The sequence below is a fragment of the Phascolarctos cinereus genome, unplaced genomic scaffold (assembly GCF_003287225.1).
Source record: "Phascolarctos cinereus isolate Bilbo 61053 unplaced genomic scaffold, phaCin_HiC Scaffold_2;HRSCAF=192, whole genome shotgun sequence".
In the NCBI taxonomy this organism is placed as follows: Eukaryota; Metazoa; Chordata; class Mammalia; order Diprotodontia; family Phascolarctidae; genus Phascolarctos; species Phascolarctos cinereus.
In genome coordinates, this window is record NW_027555625.1 from 366,970,486 (window position 1) to 366,993,813 (window position 23,328).

Below are 23,328 nucleotides of genomic sequence, written 5' to 3' on the forward strand. Positions count from 1 at the left end.
ATGGATCACAACAAAATGTGGCGAGTCCTCAAGAGGATGGAAGTACCAGATCATCTTACTTGTCTCCTGAGGAACCTGTATGTGGGCCAAGAAGAACAGTTAGAACTGAACATGGAACAACTGGTTGGTTTAAGATTAGACAAGGAATACAACAAGGCTATATATTGTCACCTTATTTATTTAACTTACATGCAGAGTGTACCACATGAAATGACAGGCTGGACAAGTCAAAAGCCAGAATTAAGGTTGCTAGGAGAAATATCAATAATCTCAGAAAGGTAGATGATACCACTTTGATGGCAGAAAGTGAAGAAGACTCAAGAAGCCTCTTGATAAAAGTAAAAGAGAAGAGGGTAAACGCTGGCTTGAAGCTTAACATTAAAAAAAAACCCGTAAGATCTTGACAGCTGTTCCTCCTACTTCCTGGCAAATAGAAGGAAAACAAACGGAAGTAGTGTCAGATTTTACATTCTTGAGCTCAAAGATCACTGCAGACAGCAACTGCAGCCATTAAATTAAAAAACGCCTGCTCCTTGAAAGGAAAGCTATGATGAATCTGGACAGCAAACTAAAAGGCAGAGATACCATCTTTGCTAACAAAGGTCCATATAGTCAAAGCTATGGTTTTTCCTCTAGTAGTGTATGGTTCTGAGAGTTGGACTATAAGGAAAACTGAGTCATGCAGAATCTATGTTTTCAAATTGTGGTGCTAGAGAGGACTTTTGAGAGTTCTTTGGACAGCAACGAGATCAAAACAGTCAATATGTAAAGAAATTAATTCAGACATCTTACTGGAAAGAGAAATACTGAAGCTGGAGCTTAAATACTTTGGCCACATAATGAGAAGACAGGACTCATTGGAAAAGACCCTGATGTTGGGAAAGATTAAAGGCAAAAAGAGAAGGGGACAGCAGAGGATGAGATGGATGGATACTCTTATGGAAGCAAGGACCATGAACTTAGACAGACTTCCAGATTCAGTGGGGAATAGAAGGGCCTGGTGTGCTATGGTTCACGGGATCATGAAGAATTGGACACACCTGAACGAATGAATGGATTTGTATCCTTATATTCCCTTGGGATGACTTTGTTTAGTTGGGTCTCTTGCCAAAATTTCTTTAAATTGGTTTTACCCTCCAATCTTTCTCTTTCCTTTGTAATATGATGTTAATCATAATTATCTTCCTTCTTCATAAGATTTTGCAAATGAATTTTTATTCTAAACCAGTATTATCTTTGACTACTCCCACCCCACCCCACCCATGCTTGGCAAAGGAGCCAAATGTTTGCTGACTAAGGTATCTTTCTGGTCTCTTTGGTTTTCTTGTGTGTTAATTGATTTATAGCAATAAACATTTGTAGAAAGGAAATTAAATTGTTTCCCATTTTTCATTGCAGAATGCAGTTGTTTCAGTTTTATACAATGTCTTTCCTTTATTGTTCTTCTTACTCCTCTACCATTTCAATCTTTGCCCTAACAAATTGGTAGCATGATTGTTGTACACAGATAGTTTACTCAGACATAATTCTATCAGCAGCTTTTCTTGGTTTTGACTTAGAACAGAGGCTCCCAAACTTATTTGGCCTACCATCCCCTTTTCTTGTCTTTTCTTTCTTTCTTTCTTTCTTTCTTTTTTTTGGCTTGGCAATGGGGTTAAGTGACTTGCCCAGGGTCACACAGCTAGTAAGTGTCAAGTGTCTGAGACCTGATTTCAACTCAGGTCCTCCTGACTCCAAGGCCAAAGCTCTATACACTGCCCCACCTAGCTGCCCCTACCCCCTTTTCAAAAAAAAAAAAGTTATTCAGCAACTTCCTGGAAATCTACTTTCTTTAACCCTTTAATTATTTTTTAAATTTGCATCATTTCAAAAAATATAAAATATGTTTTTAAATAAAGCATCTTACAAATAATTTATTATAAAAGTTTTGTTTTTCTGTATTGAAATTTTGATGATGCAGTATTGCATCATGTAACCATATAGTATCATACTGTAAACAACTCAATTACATGCACAAATTCCTGTCAATGCATGCTAGACTTCCCAACAATGTGCTACATGCTCGCCTGCCCACACTTGCTTGTTATGACCTGTTAGTGGACTTGACTATTGACCATTTTGTGTGATTTTGTATTTTGGAAAACAATGTAATCACTACAACTTCAACTCTGTTACACAACAGATTAAACATGTACAGTCTTTTCAAATTTTTCTTATCTTTTCATGTTTCCACAGCCCCGTGATTTTTATTCTATGCCCCCCAGTTGCACCTGAGGCTACTACCGGCCCCTCTGGATCATTCCAGCGTCCCCCAGGGGGAGGTATCACCCACTTTGGATACCTATGTAAGTTGTAGAATATCATGCCTTCCCTCAGAATAAGCTAATCATCTGAAATCTCATCAACATACTGATTGACTTAGTTTTGGGTACTCAATACCTTGTCCACTCCCTCAGTTACCCCTTCCCAGGACTAGAGGCCTAGAGGGTGTAGCAGTAAGTGCCTCCCAATTTCTTCCTTTATAGAGGGCTCTGATCTTTCAGAACTTTGCAGGTAACTCTCCATTCTCCATCAGCAACTCTGCTTAGCTTTGACTTCATAAAACATCCTAGCCCCCGGTGCCCCTCCTTCTCTCCCTATTTCACACACACACACACACTTTACAGCTGCCTGTTACATGTTGTCTTCTCCCACTAGATTGCAAACTCCTTGAGGAAAGGGGCTGTCTTTTTTCTTATTTGTATCCCCAGTGCTTAGGACAGTGTCTAGCACATAAAGAGTGCTTAATAAATGGTTACTGAAGTGAATTGAATTAATAACAAGTCATTTCCTGTCTGTTATAACATAATCTTTTTCACTTTTTGTGGTGCTATTTGGTGCTCCCCACATCCATTGGTGCCTACCAACTCTTTTTTCTAAAAAAGTAGCTATACTTAACACTCACTAGCTTGTGTGACCCTGGGCAAGTCACTTAATGCCAACTGCCTCACAAAAAAAAAAAGTCATGATATAAAGGCAGGAGGCTTCTGTGTAGTCTGCACATCTTTTGCTTCTCTCAGCCCTTTTTCCTGAACCATGTTTTCCCATAAATTTCCCACTATCACTGCATTTTCCCACCTTGCATTGGAGTCATCAAGTATCACTGTGTATAGTGGTTTAATTTTTAGGGTTTTATCGAATTCTTCATAAGAATTTCTCTAATCCTTCATTCTTTTTTTTTTATTAATTTATTTTGATTTATCAACAATCACTTCCAATAAGCTTTTGAGTTTTAAATTTTTCTCCCCCTCCCTCCCCCCAAGACAGCTCCCAATCTGATATAGGCTATACATATATATTCCTATTAAATATATCTAACTGTTCATTCTTGACAACGGATTTTGGTGCAGAAGCTGCAATTATTTTCGTAGTGATCTATTTGCAAATATCTATCATCAGTACTGCAACACAAGGTGACCAGACGGTGATAAAACCAACACCACCAATTCTTTTCTTCACTTCTCCAAAGAGTGCCTTTGACCCATCCTTTCATTTAACTACAACTTCCTTCTCTCTTCTGATTTCATTTATAGCAATTTTTATCTGATTCAGCTCCTCCAGTAAGTATATCTACTCATCAGTCACTGGACAAGAATCTTATTTTTAAGATACAAAGAGTTAAATTTATGTTTGTAGATCACCTACAAATTAAGTGATTCTTAGCACCCCCAGTACTATTGGGCTATAAAAATTCCATTAGTGAAAACTTATGAACTTGATTTTTCTTTTCCTAATTTGGGCCAGACTTCCTCTGACCACAACTCCTCTAGAACTTATGGTCTTTAAAGGGTTTCCTGGGACAGTGAGAAATTGAGACTTATTAATGGTCACACAACTCAGGTCTTCCTGACTCCAAGGCCAACCTTTCCTCCAATTAGGTCAATGCAAGTACTATTATTCACATTTTAAAGAAGATGAAGCTGGGGGCAGTTAGGGCCCTGGATTCAAGAGAACCTGGGTTCAAATCCAGCCTCAGACACATAACACTTACTAAGTGTGACCCTGGGCAAGTCACTTAACCCCATTGCCTAACAAAAAAAAAAAACTATAACTTTGGGGCAGCTAGGTGGTGCAGTGGATAGAGCACCAGCCCTGAAGTCAGGAGGACCTGAGTTCAAATTCAGCCTCTGACCAAACACTTGACACTTACTAGCTGTGTGACCCTGGGCAAGTCACTTAACCCCAATTGCCTAAAAGCAAAAAATAAAAATAAAAAATAAAGAAGATGAAGCTGAACATTGGTGAAGGAATTCACCTAAAGTCACATACTTAGGCCAGGAGCAGAGGCAAAATACAAAGCCAAGCCTTCAGACACCAGGTCCAGTTGTCTTTCCTCTACACCAACATCTTTAGATTATTGGCTTGCAAGCTCTTCAAGGACAATAACTATGCCCTTCTTAAAACTTTTTTTTAATTTTCAGGACCTAGCAAAGGAGTTCATATATTAACCGTTTAGTAAATGTTTGCTGAATTGAATTGCTTTATTAGTTCAACAAGTAGTTATTATGTACCCCCTGTGTATAGTACTACACAGCGCTATGGGGAGAGAAGATATATAAATTAGGTTAAGTCTTCTCTGCCTCTCCTGAAGAATACAGCTTAGTAGGAGAACTGAGCTGAATGGTAAAGGGACTTATCCAACCTGAATGGAAGAACTAATAATATTCCCCCAAAGTGAACCATCCTGGGAACACATACATCACATGTTCACCTTCTAAGAAATGGGGGAAATGTTCTAGGCGGAATTAAAGGCTCTTTCCATTTCTCCTTTTAGGAAAAACCTTAATTTTCCCCTCTTCCCTTAACGTCCACCTACCTTATCCAAAAGACATAAATTCATACCGTCCGCTTTAGAAAAGCAGAGGCATTCAGGAGGAGCTAATTATTTTTATTTAGAGAATGACAATACCCAAAAAGCTACATGCATAATTTCTTTAAGTTTTTCCCACCTCTATGAAATGCCTTTGGTCCATAGTTTTGTTTTTATCTCTCCTCCTCCATTCCTACAAATGTCATTTTTTTAAAAATGGCAGTTCATCCCAGGTAGTAGAAAATCATAAATCCCAGCTGAGTCCAAGCACTGTTCTCTAGAGGTTGATTGAACCATTTTGGCATCAAAATATACTGTTTGTACAAGGTTGAACTTCTCCCTCTTTATTTCCATTTTTTTCAGTGCTTTGTTGGAACCTGGTGATGATGTTGTGATTGCCCGTCAGATTCTGAATGGATTGAGGGGGTGGGAAGAGATAATAACAAGAGCAACAGCATTCTTGTGGTGCTTTAAGCTTTGTAAAGCACTTTTACAAATATTAGCTCATTTTATCCTCATGACAACCCTGGGAAGTAGGCGCCATTATTATCTCCATTTTATAGATGAAGAAATGGAGGCAGACCAAGGTGAAGTGGCTTGTCCAGCATCACAGATCTTAAGGCAGGATTTAAACTCAGGTCTTCCTGACTCTAGGCCCCGTGCTCTGGAACCCCTAACTGCCTAGCAATGGACGACTTCCTCCAGGCACAATCACATGAAGGAACATTAGATTGCAGAAGCCATTGTCATGCTAAGATTAGTCATGGTGAAACTTCCCTGAGAAACTGCCCTTTGCTCCAAAGACTCTTTCTCTGCCCTGTTCCAGCCTTGGTCCGTGCAGCACAAAAGGCAGTGTTGTTAGTTTTTTGGCCACAGCAGCATCCCCCTAGTCCAATATATTAAAATGAGGTTAAACCTACTTTTCTGTGGTTGTCGTGGTTGTCTCAAAACACTTTCTATTTACTTTCTAATTTGCACATTACTCCACTACCCATAAATCTGTGAATTGGTCCAAGTAATCTGGAAAAAAATTTGGAAGTATACTAGAAAAGTTTTTAAATACCCTTTGATCCACTTCTAAGCATAACCCAAGAGGAAAGATCCCATACATATAAAAATATTTTTAGTATCACTTTTTGTGGTTAGAAGAAACTAAAACCAAAGAAAGGAATGAACAAATTGTGCTACATGAAAACAACTGAAAGTTATCGAATCTTTAAAAATATTAAATATGAAGAATTCAGAAAAATTTGGTTAGAACTTGTACAGACTGTCACAGAGCAAATTAAGTAGAGCTGAGAATGATTAACAAAATGACTACAATAACAAAAGAAAACTAAGAAAGGTATCAGAATTTGTAACAATGTCATAACTAATTTTTACTCCAGAGGATTGAGGGTGAAACAGTATTTCCCTATTCTTAGCAGAAAAGTGATGGACAATAGAAAAGAAATGAAACAACTGTTGTTAAACATTGTCAAAGTGTTAGTTTATACTTCAATACAAGGGAAAATTCTATTGGTGGGTTTATTTAAACAAATAAATATGAAATTAATTAAATGTAAGTAGTTTGGCAAAAAAGACATTAGCAATTGGAGGATCAGGCAAGAAACGAATTCTATTAAGTGGAGGTGAGGAGGGAATACATCCCAGGCATAGGAATGGTCGACGAAAAACCACAAAAAAGGAAAATGTATATTTTGTGTGAGGAACAGTGAATCCTGGTGGGATCATAGCATGGGAAGAAAATTGTTTCATTCTTTGTATTTTCATTCCCAGTATCTAATACAACCTGGAACATGAATACTTAACCATTTGTTATGTGATTGGGAAGTGACAGCAATGTGAAAGTACCAGTAAATCATATTTTCCCCTCAAAGGAAAATCTATTTGACAGTTGTTTGGAGAATAACTTGGAGAAACAGAAGTTTGGGAAGAAAGGAGAATTACAAAGGTGGTATAATAGTCCAAGTTAACTGGTGTCTTGGGAGTGAAGGGTCTAGAACACTGGATCTAGAGTCATTAGTACTGGCTTCACATTCTGCCTGTAATGTTTACAACTTGCATGATCTTTGACAAGTCACAACCTAGCTGTTCTTCATCTATTGAGGTTGCACTAGTTGGCCTGAGGAATCTCCCAGTTTTCAAGGTGACTTTTTTATCATCTGACATCACTCCCTACTCAGAGGTTCCCTGTTACTTCAGGTATATCAACTACTCAGCTTTTAAAGCCCTGCACAAGCTATCTTTCCAGTCTCATTGTACATTACTTCTAGTCCTGCACTGTTATCCACCTTGTTTCTCATACATATTCTATCTCCTGTCTCCATGACTTTGTACTAATAACCATCCCTCATGCCTAGAATGTACCACTCCACACCTTCACCTCACAGAATTTCCAAGAACCCTTTTGTGACCCCTCCACCACCTGCTAGTGACTTCTTTCCAAACCACTCTGCATTTAACTACTTTATTTCTTATATTCTCTATACATTTTTTATGTCCTTGCTATCTCATCCAGGAGAATTATAAGCTCAATTAGGGATGGTTTCATGCTTTTTACTTTTATCCCAAGCAACTAGCAGTTAATAGATTGTGTAGTACGTACAACACACACACACACACACACACACACACACACACACACACACACACACACACACACACACGTGTTCAATGTTCAGAGATTGGGAAGTGACCGAAACATAAGGGTCTCAGTAAAATTGCTTGTTTGGGGTGTGTTTTTTTTTTAAGGAATTTGGTAACTGCGCAGAAGATAACTTGGAGAAGTAAAACATGTTGCAACAGTTCATTTAGAAGGACCTTGTAACAATCCAACTGACAGATGATGATGGCCTGAACAATGGTAAGTTAAAAGTTTGAGTGAAAAGAAATGCGAGCAATGTAGAATACATAAGACTTGGCAACTGAGAAGAAGCTGACAGACTACAAGAATAATCATGCCTTGACATGGATTTGGAGAACAGTGGGGTGAAAGAAAATTTTTGGACACACTAAGTTTACAATACATACTTATGGGACATCCAGGCAAAGATGCAGCAGTTGTTTCTGGTACAAAATTGGAGCTCTGGGGAAAGATGAGAGAGCTTTGAATATACTTCAAAGGCCACCTCCACTCCATTACCCTAATATTCTTTGATTAAAATCAAAGTAGTGGCTGAACTGTGACCACAGTCCTTACAAAGTCAAATGTTACCCCATTATCAATGGTTAAACCATTTCCAGGATTTGGATTCTGATAAGAACCTCACTGACAAACTGTTATTTAGAAGAGGGGCTTGGGAAATAAAAATTGATTTTCCATTTTTAAGTGAAAATACAAACTTTAGAAAATTTTATAGGTCTTGTTCTTCAAAATCCAAACCTTCAAAAGTACTGTTATACAGAGATAGAATTCCTAATGGTCTACATGAAGAGTCCATAGAAAACAGATAGACCAGCTACTCCTCTGATGTCAAGTCTTTTCATCCAATTAACTGCAAGGAGTGAAAGGGTAATATTGTACTATCATTTTGATACAAATAAACCTTCCCATCCAGCCAACACTTAATCATGAGTCCACCTTAGAACTTCAGATTTTCAGGAAGCTGATGTCCAAAGAGAAAAAATGCATTCATGTGAAAACCCCATTTAAGAATTTATGCACTTCTAAAAGGCTTATAATAAAATAAGACATCAGAATGAATTTTGTTGCTACTTAAAAAAACAATGCCACACAACTCCCTATCAGCACCCCCCAAAAAAATTCATGGTTTTTCAATTTGGAAATGCACAGGCGTCCTATTTGTAAATGTATTTGTTCAGAGCATGTCAAACTGAACGATGAAAAAGTGTGAAGAGAGCCTGGATTTTCAAATAAATAAATAATTAAATAAATAAATAAATAAATGTAGTAGGCTAATGGTGTAAAAGAGCTCCTTCTAACAGTCTTGGCACAGTGTCCAGGCACGGTCGGCTCTCTGCTGGGGGCGGTTTTCTTGGCTGTGAAGGCAGATCATGGCCTCTGTCATTCATGGGGAGTAGTTCTGTCCAACTGTCTCTTTCCGACAACTTTATCATCAATCTCTTTATTAACAGCTCCACTGCAGACAGAAAACGCAAACAAGGACCAATTCTCATGCCAGATTTCTGGAAATCACATAGCACCAGGCACCATACAGTGCGAAAGTTTGTGAGGACGGTGTTGTGCCAGGAAAAACACAGCATCCATAAGAAATAAAGCAAAAAGTTGAGGACTTTCAAGTAATTGTTTTATAATAATCATATCCATTTTCTCATGCCTAAGGCCTTTAAGAATGCTCTGAATTTCCACTAATTTTTAAAGGTAGGAGGAAATTAATTTTGAAGACTTTAAAACTTGGCTTCATTGTGCACTTTCATTTGAAAAGTTGCATTAGTCAGTGGTATGGTCTAATATACCATTCTGCATTAATAAATAATTCACTGTTTTACACAAAAATAAAGTTTTTTAAATGCCTCAGGAATGAAATCTTAATACCAAGAACCACACACTGGATATTGAGGTGATTGCCTTCATGGGGTATTAACAAATCTACAAACAGGACCAGATCAATGAAAAATCAATTAAATAAATGAAAAACATAAACTTAGCTATTTCTATCAAACAATGAAATAGTTTCATTAAACCAATATGAGCAACCAAAAACAACAAAATCAAAGCTTGCAGAGGTATAAGGAGGGAAAAACTAGATCTTTTAGAGACATGGTGCCAAACTCAAATTATACCACCACATATCGACCTAGGAAAAAAAAAAAGATTAACATCTATGTTGCATTGCATTTTTTATTTTGTTAAACATTTCCCAATTAACATTTTCATCTATTTCACGCAGTAATCTACAGTTTTATGGGCTGAGAATGCGACACCTGTTTTAGAGGACCCTCAAGAACTAGTGACATACCAGGCATACGTTAAAATAGTATCATATGTCTACAAATTCAGTGTGTTGTAATGCAGAGAGCATGAATTTGAGTCAGAAGACTTTGATTCAAGTCTTGGCTCTGACACTTAAGACATCTGACCTTGGTCAACTCCCTTTTAATTTCTGAGGCTGCTATAAAATGAGTGTACTACTACTGCTCATCACTTACCCCTAGAGGGATATTGTGGGAAAAGTGCTATAAAAATGGATACTCTATTATTGTTTGAGACAAGTTCAGATGAAAAGTGATTCAAACGGACAATTAAAGCACAAAATCTTTGAAGATGATCCTTTTTATCCGAATGTTCCCTATCCTTTAGACAACCTAAAATAACTTAAAAATAGGGCAGATTTTGTCCAGGGCTTTTCTCTTCTACTCTGCTTCCCATTTAAATTTATTAGGACAGTTAAATTTCAGAACAATTTTGTTGAAAACACCATTTGATAAGATTAAAAACTTTAAGAAATATTTCAATCTTTATTTAAAATTAGAACATTACTAAAAATAAACTTAGGGTTTTTTCAAAATTAAATAGTAAGTACTGGTATATAACAAATCATGCTGTTTCAAATCTGCAGCTGGTTAGTTCAGAGAGCTAGAACATGGTACTGTGCTAGCTCATGAAACCTTGGTTAAAGGTAGTTCTAATACGGACCTACTAGTTCTGGCCTGCTTCCAGACCACATACTGCATTCCTAACTTCAGTGGACAAATGTAATAATATCCATGCTATTGGTCACAAAATGGGCACCAGGCAAATGTGTGTAACGATGTGTCAACTCATCCACACAATTCAAATTCTACTCCTTAATACCCTCCCCACCTCCACCAAAAAGTTCCTGTCCTGATAGTACCAACCTAGGATCTAAGAACAACACTATTAAATTTAAAAAGTATAAAAAAAAATCCTCATAAAAACTAGTTGGTCAAAAGTTTATTATCCTTAAATGCAAACACCTCTCTCTTGCCCTATTACTAAAATTTAACTCTAACAAAATGGACAGGGACCATTTTCTCAAATAGGTACTTAACAAATGCTTACTGAATTTAATACCATTTAAATTTACATGCAAGTATATTTTAAAAGTTAATATTTTAACCAGTAGCTGTTTCAAATCTGTGTGTTTCAAACTGTACTTTGTGACTTTTGTGGATATAATTTTCCACTGTCTAAAATAGTTTTGGGGGTTTTTTGTGGAATAAGTCTTTACGGATAATTAAAGTAAAAAGTATAATAATTAGCACATCATCTTTCCACATGGACATGAAGGCCTTTGACATGTGAACTCAATTTCCCTCAATCCCATTCTTTCAAGGGAAGGATTGTGAACTGGAAAGGGATGACAAAAGAAAGGTACTTAAAATTCCATCACTTTGAACAGAATACTTGTATGGTTTGCTCAGCTGCAGCAATGTTTCCAGAATGATGAGACAAAAGCATGTCTCACAGGGAGGGAAAAAAGTTGAAACGACATTCAAGTTCATGAAATTGTTTCTAAAATGAAACACAACTCCACCATATAGTGAAATGCTCGTCCCGGCTCTCAATTATTTAATCCCAATTTGGGTGTTACATTAATTTGAAAAGAACTTTAGTCTAATAATTATGCAAGATATGGCTAAATTATTGAATCAGCAAATATTTGAGGCAGAGATCCCAGAGAATTAAGCAGACCATTTGCCTCTATGTAATTGAAGTTCATGATTCTAATAAAAAACCCTTATTATTCATTTACTATGTTCAAACCTGAGTTAAGATAGCACCAAATTTTTAGTTACATCTTAGGAAAGCACTGTAACTAAACGCGAGAGGGGAAAGTTGGTGGAGAACAAGGGAAAAGGAAAGGGAAATGGAACCCCCCCAAAAAAAAATACAATTCAAGCTAACAGGCAACTAATTTTCCTCGTACTGTTCGTTTTTATTAAGAGTAAAATAAGCAAAAGTATATGCAAAGGATTGTTCAATGCCTTTTTAAGTAAACAGTTTATGTTTCTGTTTAAATGAAGCATTTAAGTGCTCTAACGGTTTAGATCTCCAGGGTTTGTTCTACAAGTTTGTATATTTAGTGATTTATCCTTTCATATGACAATTACTACTTGGAGCTGCTGATCATTTATTGCCACCTTGAGTGCAGCCAGAATTAATGCTACGAAGAACTCTAAACATTTTTCTGTGTGGAGAGAAAAACAAAGGGTTTAATTAGAAAGGTGCAAAACTATATTCTAGAATACACCCTGTTCCACATAACACATAATTTTCCATTACTTTAAGAGTATCATACTAAATTGATTAAAAGACAAGTGCCAGTTTACTGAAATTCTAGGTATAGTATTTTTTTTAAATCTCTATCCCAAAAGTGCCAGTCAATTTGTAAGACAGATAATGGCAAGATTAATTCTGTATAGGCTTACAAAAGAAGTGGTTAGAATCAATTTAATATACTGGTTGATATTAAGCCACAAAGAGCACAAAAATAAAGTTTGTTTCAATTACAATCATTTTTGCCCTTTAACCACATGTGTTACACATATAAATATATATATACTTAGTTTAAGTGATTTTTAATTTCCAAATTTCCAATTTGAATATTCAAGTGTTTTTACTTGTAATAAAGTCTTTTGCACAATATTCAATCCTTTCCCTTAAAAAAAAAAAACCTAGAACAAGCAGCCTGGGATACTTACGCAGAATAGTTGAATTAACAAAACACTAATAAGAGTACATCCTTCCCCCTTACCCAAAAGAACTTGGTGGTAATGTTAAATGATTTGGTGTCTTGTAAGGAAAAGAAAATATGCCTCTTTAAGTAGTTTTTAAATAATGAATAATAAATGCAGGACTCTGCTGCTTCTGTCTATAAGCTTTAAAGAAAATGCAGAAATCACAGCTGAAAATAAACCAACAGTGCCACCTGCTGACATCAAAGAAAAACAAAAGTGCTACCTCAAAAAAAATCAAGATTATTTAAAATGAAGCCAGTGACTACAAACACTGGCTGAATAACGCTTTTGTAAATGGGTTATTTTAAAGTGAATTTCCCAATTAACTACACTCTTCATTGACATGTAGGAAGCAGAATAGTCGAAAACAAATATCTGATGAGTAATGTACAATATGAATTAAGACAGATTTACTTTAACAACCCTATTTTCCCAGGCATAACAAAATCACTAAAGGACTACAGCTATCATAGAACATCTAACATGTTAAAGATCAGCAAACATAAATTGTCTTTCATGTAATGTTGTTTTATGCACTACTACAAATCTTACACCAGTGTAAACAATTACGCAATTAAGTCAAATTTTAATATAAAATAAAGAGAAAAAAGTAATTTAAGTCAGTCAAAAGAAATCAGGCAACTGTGGGATTGTGCTGTTTTTTATTGTGTTTTCAATGGAGAAATACATCATCTGTTTACAAAATAGCTCTTGAAAAATACAAGGAGTACAGATACTATAAAACAAAGCAAACTCCAGTCATGAGACACTACATACATCATGCGAAAGCAACAGTCTGATCTCCAGATTATGAAAACTAGAATTAAAAAGTCACTATACAGAAAAATTCCAAGTTTCCTGCTTGGAAAAACTTGGGTGCAGTTACATGAAACGTTTAATAAACTGAATTTTATTTTCCCCAATGTGTAAACAAAATGACAAGACTAAATTTGTGCCTGGCAATTTCGATCTAAACTCCATAGCTACACAAAATACACAGACACCTTGTACGCTTCAACTGTTAGTATAATCATCTTTTCATAGGTGGTAAAGGGAGGGCAAGGTGGCTGCACAGGGCAGAAGATAAGGGAAATAGAAATATTGTATACTAGACATCTTAAAGAAATGGTGAAAAGAAAGCCTCAATTACTGCATAGCCTAAGGGGAAAAAGAAACTACACTCCAACTTTATAAAATTAATTTAGAAGGACAGTGGAAGAGTGTAAGTAATTGCAGTTTAACATGAAAAATGCACATGTAATAAGATGGAGCACAATGGGGGATTCATAAAACATGCTAATCAGAAAATATGGGAAGGTTTTTGTTGGTTTTGCTTTTTTTCCCCCCAGATTAAGAATAAGTAACTAAGTTTTAAGTTTGCTATCTACATCTGGTATCCCTCACATTTTCTAGATACTGGTATTCTGTTGCTATCAGGAAAGATTTTAAAATTCCTTTTAAAAAAAGGAGTTCCTAAATCTTTTTGATAGGACTGAAGAATAAAACAAAAAGGAGTAAAGAGAGCTGACTAGATGTCAAGTGCTTGCTAGAAATGATTTTTTAAAGTATGCTTTTTTTCTATCTAAAATTTACTGGCAATTTTTGGTGAGCCATCTAAAAATAAAAATTAGTTTTAAATTCTTGGAGAAAATAGCTTTGCCTTTATGTTCAAAATTTGAAATGTTTTACTTGGCTGCAGCAGGAAATCTATGGAGTGTATATACAAAACTTTTTATGTTAGTGATCAAATGGTCATCCCGAGAGATGTTATGCTTTACAGGCACCACTTAGTCACCCAAAAGTTTGAAGCATATAAGACCAAAATTTGGTGTTTTGTGCCACGTGACCACAGGGTGGTTTGTTTCACATCATGGCTTCAGTAAATACTGGCATTAATTTTTGATGAAACTATTCCTATTGTGCGCATACAAACCGAAAAAAAGGAACAAAAGCTGTTTTCAAAGAGAAAAGACTGAAGGCAAGGGAGAAAGAATGGAGCTTTGTCAGCTCAAAGGAAAAAATATTTGCTTGTTTGATCGCTGATTTGTATGCACTATAAAATTTTATAAATAAAACCAATACACTACTTCTTAATCATGTCCCATTCAAAACCAACTATTTCCCAATTATTCTTTTAATTTGTCACATACCCTAAGATTTAACATTTCATTTTCAAGGGTTATGGCTACTTCAGTGGGACTGAATTAGATGTACCCTTATCATTTGTTTCAAGTACAATAGTATAACCACTGTACAATGTTATCCAATTTATTGAATAATGATGAACTTCAGGAAAAAATAAAAATGCAACAAGCTCAAGATCTAAAAATTAGTTCTACTTTCTAATAAAAAATACATAAAAGTGCATCATCAATATAAGGAATTCTTATGCCAGTTTGTATTGCAAATTTTTCAAACAATGCATCAAACAGAAATCCAATCAGATGTTAAATATGAATACAAATATAACTTGAGGTTTTTTTCCTCCTTTTTTTTTCTTTTAAAGGCAGTAATCCTTTGAAATAGTTAATGCAACTGTTGCTAACACATTACTAATAGTACTCCTGGCTTCACATACTAACCTGGACTTCCGATCAAGTGCTGATTAGCCCAGTAAGGGAGGTTCACCAAATAAACCTAAATCCATTTTCAGTCATGTCTAGTCTCGCACCCTCCATTCTCCTTTTTAGCATTAGAAGACAACAGGTTGAGTTGGCAGATATTGTTTATGGACCCCTGAGGTTGTTTTTACCGGTTCAATCTCAGTTTTATTGAATTCTTGATAACAGGAATAGGATTTGCAGGGAGAGCAGGGATATCTGAAAGGTCTGTACTGGATGTTTTCTGAGAAAGAAGGTGAAAATAACAACACTGTTGAAAGCTTTGTATCTTTTCAATGTTTAAGTATCAACTTTTCACTTACTATTAATTGGATGAATGTGGGCTCATCATGGTAAAAATGTTTTATAAATCTAATACATGTATTCAAAATGCAGTTTAATATTCATAATAGAAGGAATAAATATGAAAAATTAAGTATGGATATATCTGGCATATATATGTAGAATGTAAACAATATACAAAATGTAAACAATTTAAAATGAACATTTTGAAGGTGAAGTTGACTTCAAAGGAGCATCAAGTTAAAAAAAGAAAGCCTCACACAAAGTTGAATCACCAACTATAATCTGCGTTTCACAGAGCTTCCTTTTAGGGGCAGGTGAAGATTCATTTCAATATCCACATTTCATATTATAAATTACAGATGACAACCTGTACGCTTGTTTCCTAATCTTGTTCAAGTCTCAGGGAAGTTTTGTTCTTTCCCTTCCCACCAATGATTTTTAAAAAGCTACTTTAAATCACTATAGATTTATATTTGTTACTAGTAAAAGTGCAGGATTCCTCAGTCGATATGTTTTGAAACCACAAAAAAAATAAAAATGCTATTTACTAATATTGTTTCAAATGAATTTAGGGCTGCCTTTGTGAACATAACAATAATAATAAAAATTTTTAACTTTATAAAAGTCACAACCAAATATTACTTCTCATCTACGAAAATACCACAAAGGAAAAGATATGTATATCTTTCTTATTTAATATTTCTCTTCAGTTGAAAGAACACTTCCGTAGCCAGTAATGTCATATGGTAATCGAGGATATGCTTGTCATGACAGAGCTAAGAAAAGTCTTAGGATAAGTTCCCATAAGAACAAGAAAAATTTCTAACGCAAAGTAACTGATTTATTTCCCCTCATAAGCATTTCATCCTTCTATACGTTTAAAATATCTAATGATAAGGCATTTGGGAAGAAAAATAAAGTCAAAACAAGAATAATGAATGATGACACATACATGTTGTCTCCCCCAATAGACTGTACACTCCTTAAAAGAATGCTTCTATTTTTGTATTTGTATCCCCAAAACCTAGTACAGTGCTTTGGCGCATAATTAAGTGCTTAATAAATGCTTGCTGATTGATTATGGAATTTAACAAGAGTAAGCACTGGGCAGCTTATACTGATTTGCTTTTTGAGGGGTTTGTCAAATTTACTGAAATCAAACTCTGCATACCTTCTGTGCAAATGAATAGAAATGTTCTTAAGTTAAGCAAGAAAGTGACATTTTTATGCAATACTTGAAAACTGAGTGAGGAAGATTTAAAGTTTCAGAAAAATACTTCATTCGTAGCAAAGAGTGAGCTGGACATCTTAGTGCTGTTTCTAATTCAAAAGAATTCAAGTTAAAATAGCAGTCATTTAAAAATAAAAAATAAAGTTCACCAATCAGTGTGCAAAGCAGTATTCATAAAACACATAAGAAAATTCTGCTGGAGGTAGCAGTAAAAAATTACATTTAAAGATAATTATTTGCTTGCTACAGAGGAGCTATCCTTTTCACTTCAATTATTCTAATCACAAACAAAAATTGCACAAATCATTTCTTACTGGAGCATACATTTTCCTTTGCATATATTTCCATTTTGCACACAAGCCTTTTATTTGAAATTTAACACACAAGGATCCAAGAGTACCTTCTTCTACAAAGCATTAAAATGAACACAGTGAAATACTATTTGGTCCAGAAAAAAATACTTAGGTTAATTAGCAACAGAAGTGGGTAGCAGGTACAAATTAAAAGTCAAACATTCATTATTACAAAGAATTACATATTTCAAATAAAATTTTAATCTTATCCTTTGGCCTTTCATGCAAATTCTTGCAATATCAAGTAACAACTATTAAAGAGATGAGTCAGCATCTTTACACACTAAAAAAGAAAAGGTCTGGCCAAATTTGGTTCCTTGTCTTCAGCCTGCTCAAAAAACTCATATTAGTTGAATAAATCACTTTCACACAACTGATTTTAAAACATTTAATTTCATAAGCACTGTTATCATTCCTGAAGCCTTACTCATCTTAGGAACATTAAAAAACACCCAACTCTACTTGCTTTAGTACCTGAGCAGCCAACAGAGGAGCCCCTGTCTGAAGAGTTTCAGATTGAGTTGTACTTGTTTCTGTATCAAGTTGTTCCTAAAGAGGGGGAGGGGGAGGTGTTAATTTTTAAATGAGAGTATCACTGGATTTTTGTACTTCAATAAAGAGTACCATAAACTAGGTAGGTTGGAATCCTGCCTAAGATTCCAACAAGGAGAGATGTAAAAAAAAAAAACCCACTAAGCTAAATATTACATAACTAAATACAATCAAAGTTTTTCTTATAAGCTATTTTTTGACTCAAATACTCCATTTATGTCATTTTCTATCACAGCAAAATATCTGAAGATCTTCAATGACCCTCCAACTTGGTGTGATTCAATCAGGCAATGAAATATAAATAAACTAGTATATATAAATACATATAAATCAGTACTGGCACATTATAAACGAGTACTGAGATAATAATTGGAACAGAAAATAGAAGTAAAGTACTTCTGGGTGAAAAAGGGTTTTGAGGAAAAAAATCTTCCAATAACTTTTGTTGGATTTACATAGAAGTCCAAAATGAGCAGCTGAGTTGGTTAAAGAAATTAGAGCAAAACCATATGCTATGTAGAGGAAAAAGTTAAGCAGTTTTTCAGCAAGTGCTCCATAAAACCGGCATTTTCTTTAACTCCCATAATAAAGCGCTAGCGACAGAAGTGAAGGAAAAAATTGTTATTCAGAGTCAACAGAACAATAGATTTCACAGCCTTCAAAGTTTTACTACTAAATCTTAATTATTTGTAATGTACTGCAGTGTAGCAACAGAAATGCATAAAGACAGAAACATTTCCATCTCAGCAGCAAACCCCAGACCATGTTTTCACTGGGCTAAAAGGAACTGTTACTTTGGTTACAAAAAGGGAAAAAAAAAAAAGGAAAGTTAATTGCAGAGGGTGGAAAGTAGAATGAAACCCTGTCATCTAACAAGATACATATTCTAGCTCTGTGAAAGTTTGGGTAGCACTATTTTACACACAGAGTAAAATAGCATACCTTAGTTTCCTGTTTATCATGTTCAATCAAATCAAGACAGTTGGCATCTTCACTTGTCTCATCCTGCTATTTAAAAAGCAGAGAAAAGAAAAAGGGAAAAAGCTTCAACGACAAAAATAGAACAACTTTAGAATAATTTATCAACTTATGCTTTGGCTTCTAAAAACTACTCTATGAAGTGTTTCAACTGACTTAAGATGTGAATTCTGATTCAAAAGAAATTGTTACTGTTTCTAAAAGCAATTTCTAAAAAAATTCTCTATTAACAGGCATTAAATGTATAACTGCTAGTACAAAAAGAATTGGGAAAAGCCATATCTATTTTACGTAAATATTCCAGCTGCATAAAAAGCTGCAAAAATAAATATCCATAAATAATCTGTCTTTGATCAAAAAGGCAAAGAAGAAAAATCAGCTAAACTTTATAATAAAATACAACAAATAATGTAAAAAACTTCTTTCTACTAATCAATCCTAGATGACTTAGACCCAATGCTTCTGAACTTTTAAGAAAAATAAAATCACTTAACCATTTTTTTCTGGCTCATTTATGGAATAAACTTAAAACTCAAGTAATAAACATAACACCTTGGGAAAAATTTAATCAACCAAGCCTAAATGGGGAGGGATTTGTTCCTCTCTTCATAGACTGTTATGCATTACAGAAATGTGTCACTGCTATATACAATAGTTGTAAAATAGTACATAAAACTAAGAATATTCAAAGTTTTTTAAAAACGCAGGTGACTAGATAATTCTTTTTCACCTCTCTCCAGCCCCAGATTGACTGATTGATTTGATTTTCAAAAAAGAGTAGCTTAAAAAGATTTAATTTAGGGGCAGCTAGGTTGGGCAGTGGATACAGCACCAGCCCTGGAGTCAGGAGGACCTGAATTCAAATCCAGTCTCAGACACGTAACACTCACTAGCTGTGTGACTCTGGGGAAGTCACTTAACCCCAACTGCCTCATAAAAATAAAAAATAAAAAAAATTAATTTAGATGCCATTTTCTTCCATCAAAAAAGCATGCCATAAACTGTCACAATTTTAGTACCATGAACAAATTCAAAGGAAAAGCTTTTTAAAAAAAAAAAAAGTCAGAGGAAAATTAGTTTAAACCAAAGCAGAAGACCTTTTAAAATGAATATAAAAATCTCACAAATCAAAATATAGTTACAATAAGGAAACAGCATACATAAAACAGTAAAAAAAAATCTGGATTCAGAGGAACTGAGTTCAAATACAGCTTCTAATACATACTAATTGTGGAACTTTGTGTAAGTCACTAACTTACCTGGGCCTCAGTTTCTTCATATATTGAATGGGTTGTAATAAACAAATAAAGGAATAAATTCCTTTCAGCTCTAATTAACATTAGAAAGGAGCCTATATATATTGCCTAGTCCAACACCCTCAGGTTTATAGGTGTGAAAATAAGACCCAGAGAAATGAAGTGAGTTAATCGATATCACACAAATAGTAAAAAACAATGATGTGATTTAAGTTTAGATTTTCAACCTCCAAATATGTTCTTGGGGAGAAGTGTGCTCTCTAGATTTTAGAAATTATTCTCCTAATCTAACTTCTCATTCATTAGTGACTGGTTAAAGAGGACAAGATGTCTGTCCTATACTACATCTTTAAAAATACTTTGGGGTAAGACTTAAAATTTCTGACTAGCCAGAAATGGATTCAGAGGTTGAGATAGGTACTTTTTCTTTCAAAAGCTCCACAACAAAGAAAACAGGAATATATAAGTAGGGGACATAGCTGAGAATTACTATTCTAACTGAATTTCTGGTTATAATAACAGAACGAGCTGCTAGAAAAAATTACAGGCAAAGATGTAAAACAGATACTTCTTCGTGTTTCCTTCCAGCTATTATTTTATAAAACTTTGCAACTGCTCCTTTTGTCAGTTAAATGTGTACTGAACGCCTACACAAAATACTATGAGAGAATACAAAATCTCTTTTTTTTTCCATAGCAAACTGAAGAGCACTGTTCACCTTAGAAGAAGCTAGCTATCAGAAAAACAACCAACATGTAATTTACTAAGTAAAAGGTATTCAGCACTATGCTAAACATTGGAACACTGAAGGCCAAAGAGCTGAGTGAAAGGCAGCCTTACCCTTTAATGGTTTACAGTTTACCTGGGAACACAAGACATCAAAGACCATATAATTTCTAAATTACACAATACAGACTAAGTACTGGAACTCAAATTTGAATGTCCAACTCTTACATTTATCTTATTTTTATCTTACCAGACCCCTTCCCTGGCCACCACTCCCCAACATGAGCAGGTCTTCCCTATTAAAATGTAAACTCTTTGAGGGCATGGGCAGTATTTCCAATGCTTAGTACAAGTAAGTGCAAAGTAAATACTTTTCTTCATTCATTCATGGTCAATGAGGGCAGCTATCAGGGAAGAGGCTTTCAGGAAGAATAGATGGAGAGATGATGAGATCATAGATCTACAACTGGAAGGAACCTTAGAGGGCTTCTAGGACAATTTCCTCATTTCAAAGCCCAGGAACACTACTTGATTTACCCACAATCACAAAGGTAGTAAGAATCAGAGGTGGTATTTAAGCCCATGGCCTCTAATTCCATAGCCTGTTTTACTTGCACACAATATGCTGTAACCCCAGAATATCCCAGATGTTACAACTATTAAAAGTCCTGGCCATCTAATCTTTCTTCCCCTCACTAAAAGCTACTTTACTACTTCTGTGATATACAAATGGCAACCATGATTTAGCCATAATTTCCAAAGCACTATAAAAACATTGATGAATGATTAATTTGACTTAAAAAATATAAATTACCTCTTCTGTTTTGGTTTTCTTGGGACTCTCTTCTTTATGTGGTGAAGATGTCCTTTTGACTCCTACGATAGGATTAGGTACTTTTGTTGTCGTGTTTCCTGAAGGTCTTGGTGGTTGGTTTACCAGACGTGTTGAGGAAACAACTCTGGAGACCGTAGGCTTTGGTGGTGGAGAAATGGCTGGCTGTGTGGCAGTTTGAGGAATGCTTTCACTTGAAGTACCTACGGTGGAAATAAAAACATGACCAAACAATAATAAAGCAAGAGATCCCACACAGAGGTTTCTTCCATGCCTCTGAATTAAATCTAGGAATATTTTAAAAGTTAGTAATACAATATCATTTTTTTCAAAAACACTAGAGCTATACACTATTTAAAATTACAATTAAAGTTATAGTGTCACACCTTCATATTACAGACAAAGTGAGTTTCCTTACCCCCTGAGCTTTCACTGGAATTTACTTGTGGCACAGAAACCTCAGTTGCCTGGATGTTGGTCACAGATGCTGCTGTTACAGCTGGAGCAGGACTGTTTCTGCTAATGCACAAAAAGTAGTATAAGAAAGTCAATACACATGCACAAGCTATTTTTCAAAGTGGAACCCATTACTACCTCCAATCATACTTTACATACAAGTTTCGGCTTGATTCAGTTAACAAACATGAACATCAGCTCAAAAAATGTGATTTTAAAAAAAAGCTCATAAACTACCTTAATGTTTCTTTAACCGAAACTTAAGAATATGAAAAAGTTAGGCTCCTCAATTATTAAAACTCTCTTTACATGTTACATGGCACAGTTCAAAAGACTTACTGACCCATGAGGACAGCTTTAACCCCACTTCCTTCTCATCCTTTCAGCATTTAAGGAATTTTGCAGCAAGGACCTTGTTTCTCATGTCATTTGTATACCCCCTGCTTAGTAGTATCTAGAGAGGTCATGTCTACTCTTCAGTGATCAGTACATGAATACCTACTATCTTTTCTTGTCTTACCCCTGAGAGCTGCCAGAACTATTCAATGGACTGGTCTTCATAGCACTGGTAGGAGAAGGCACAGACATGCTGTTGTCACTATCCATAGACAAGTCTAGGCTGCTATCATTCAGAGCGGTCAATCGAACTTCTGATGAATGCTGCAACCAATGACACAATGAATCACACATTTCTATTTTATCAACGACACTAAGAGATGATTAATAAGTGGCATTTCAAACACACTTACAAATAAAATTTGTAAAAATCACCTAATTGCCATTTTGGTCATATTAAACTTTTGAAACACAATTTTTTCATATAATGTTAAAATTATGAAATGTATTTGTGATATAAAGCAGCACTTAAAGCTCTGGGATTTAATGATGTCTATTAATAATTGCATTCACAGACATGGAAAGGATCTGTGATTTCAATACTATGAGCAATTCCAGGTAAATCTTAAGAAGTTACCTGAAGTCCTAAGAGGTTAAGTGATTCGACCAGGGTCAAATGATTAGTAAGTCCCAGGAGTAGAATTTTAACCCAGCTCTTTTCATAGCTACTATTTTACTTAATACTATTACTAAGTTGCTCTACTGGTTACTACAAAATAATACATTACAAAAGAGTAAGAGTAAGAAATAAACTCTATTATTTAATAAAAATAAAGACAACAGGAATCCTGGAATAACAAGCTAAAACTTCAGACATTAACTTTTATTTTCACATGTTGAGATTTCTACAGATTTAAATGTAAGCCATTTAATGGCAGATCATTAAAGAAAATGTAAAAACAATTTTTCTTCAAGATATTGGATGATCGTGTTCATTCAGTTTTTTGAAATTATGAAAAGTTAATAGTGCTCAATGTTTATTTACTATGCAAATATGTTAATCTATAGATAATTTGCACTCTACAGTTTACATAACAAGGATTTTGTATTTCTTTATTTAATACTATAGATTTAAAAGATAATGCAAGCCTAAATAGACAGGTTATC

The 23,328-nt window shown here is 34.9% G+C and overlaps 1 protein-coding gene across 7 annotated transcripts in view; it reads right to left on the reverse strand.

The window, feature by feature from the left end:
• Nucleotides 1–11,709: 11,709 nt before the first annotated feature.
• The window catches only part of PAPOLA (poly(A) polymerase alpha), a 77,213-nt gene continuing 65,594 nt past the window's right edge, over nt 11,710–23,328 (reverse strand). The window contains exons 17-23 of one of the 7 annotated variants that reach the window (XR_013484859.1): nt 22,346–22,485; nt 21,788–21,888; nt 21,352–21,572; nt 18,520–18,585; nt 17,500–17,574; nt 15,118–15,379; nt 11,710–11,985 (exon numbers count right to left, since the gene is read on the reverse strand). Coding sequence is in view for 6 of the 7 variants with exons in the window: in XM_021007348.2 (XP_020863007.1) it covers nt 15,284–15,379; nt 17,500–17,574; nt 18,520–18,585; nt 21,352–21,572; nt 21,788–21,888; nt 22,346–22,485 (699 nt within the window). In the remaining variant the exon portion in view is untranslated. Of the gene's footprint in view, nt 11,986–13,180; nt 15,380–17,499; nt 17,575–18,519; nt 18,586–21,351; nt 21,573–21,787; nt 21,889–22,345; nt 22,486–23,328 lie in introns of those variants that run through there. The other 6 variants (XM_021007351.2, XM_021007350.2, XM_021007349.2 and 3 more) reach the window with 6 other exon arrangements.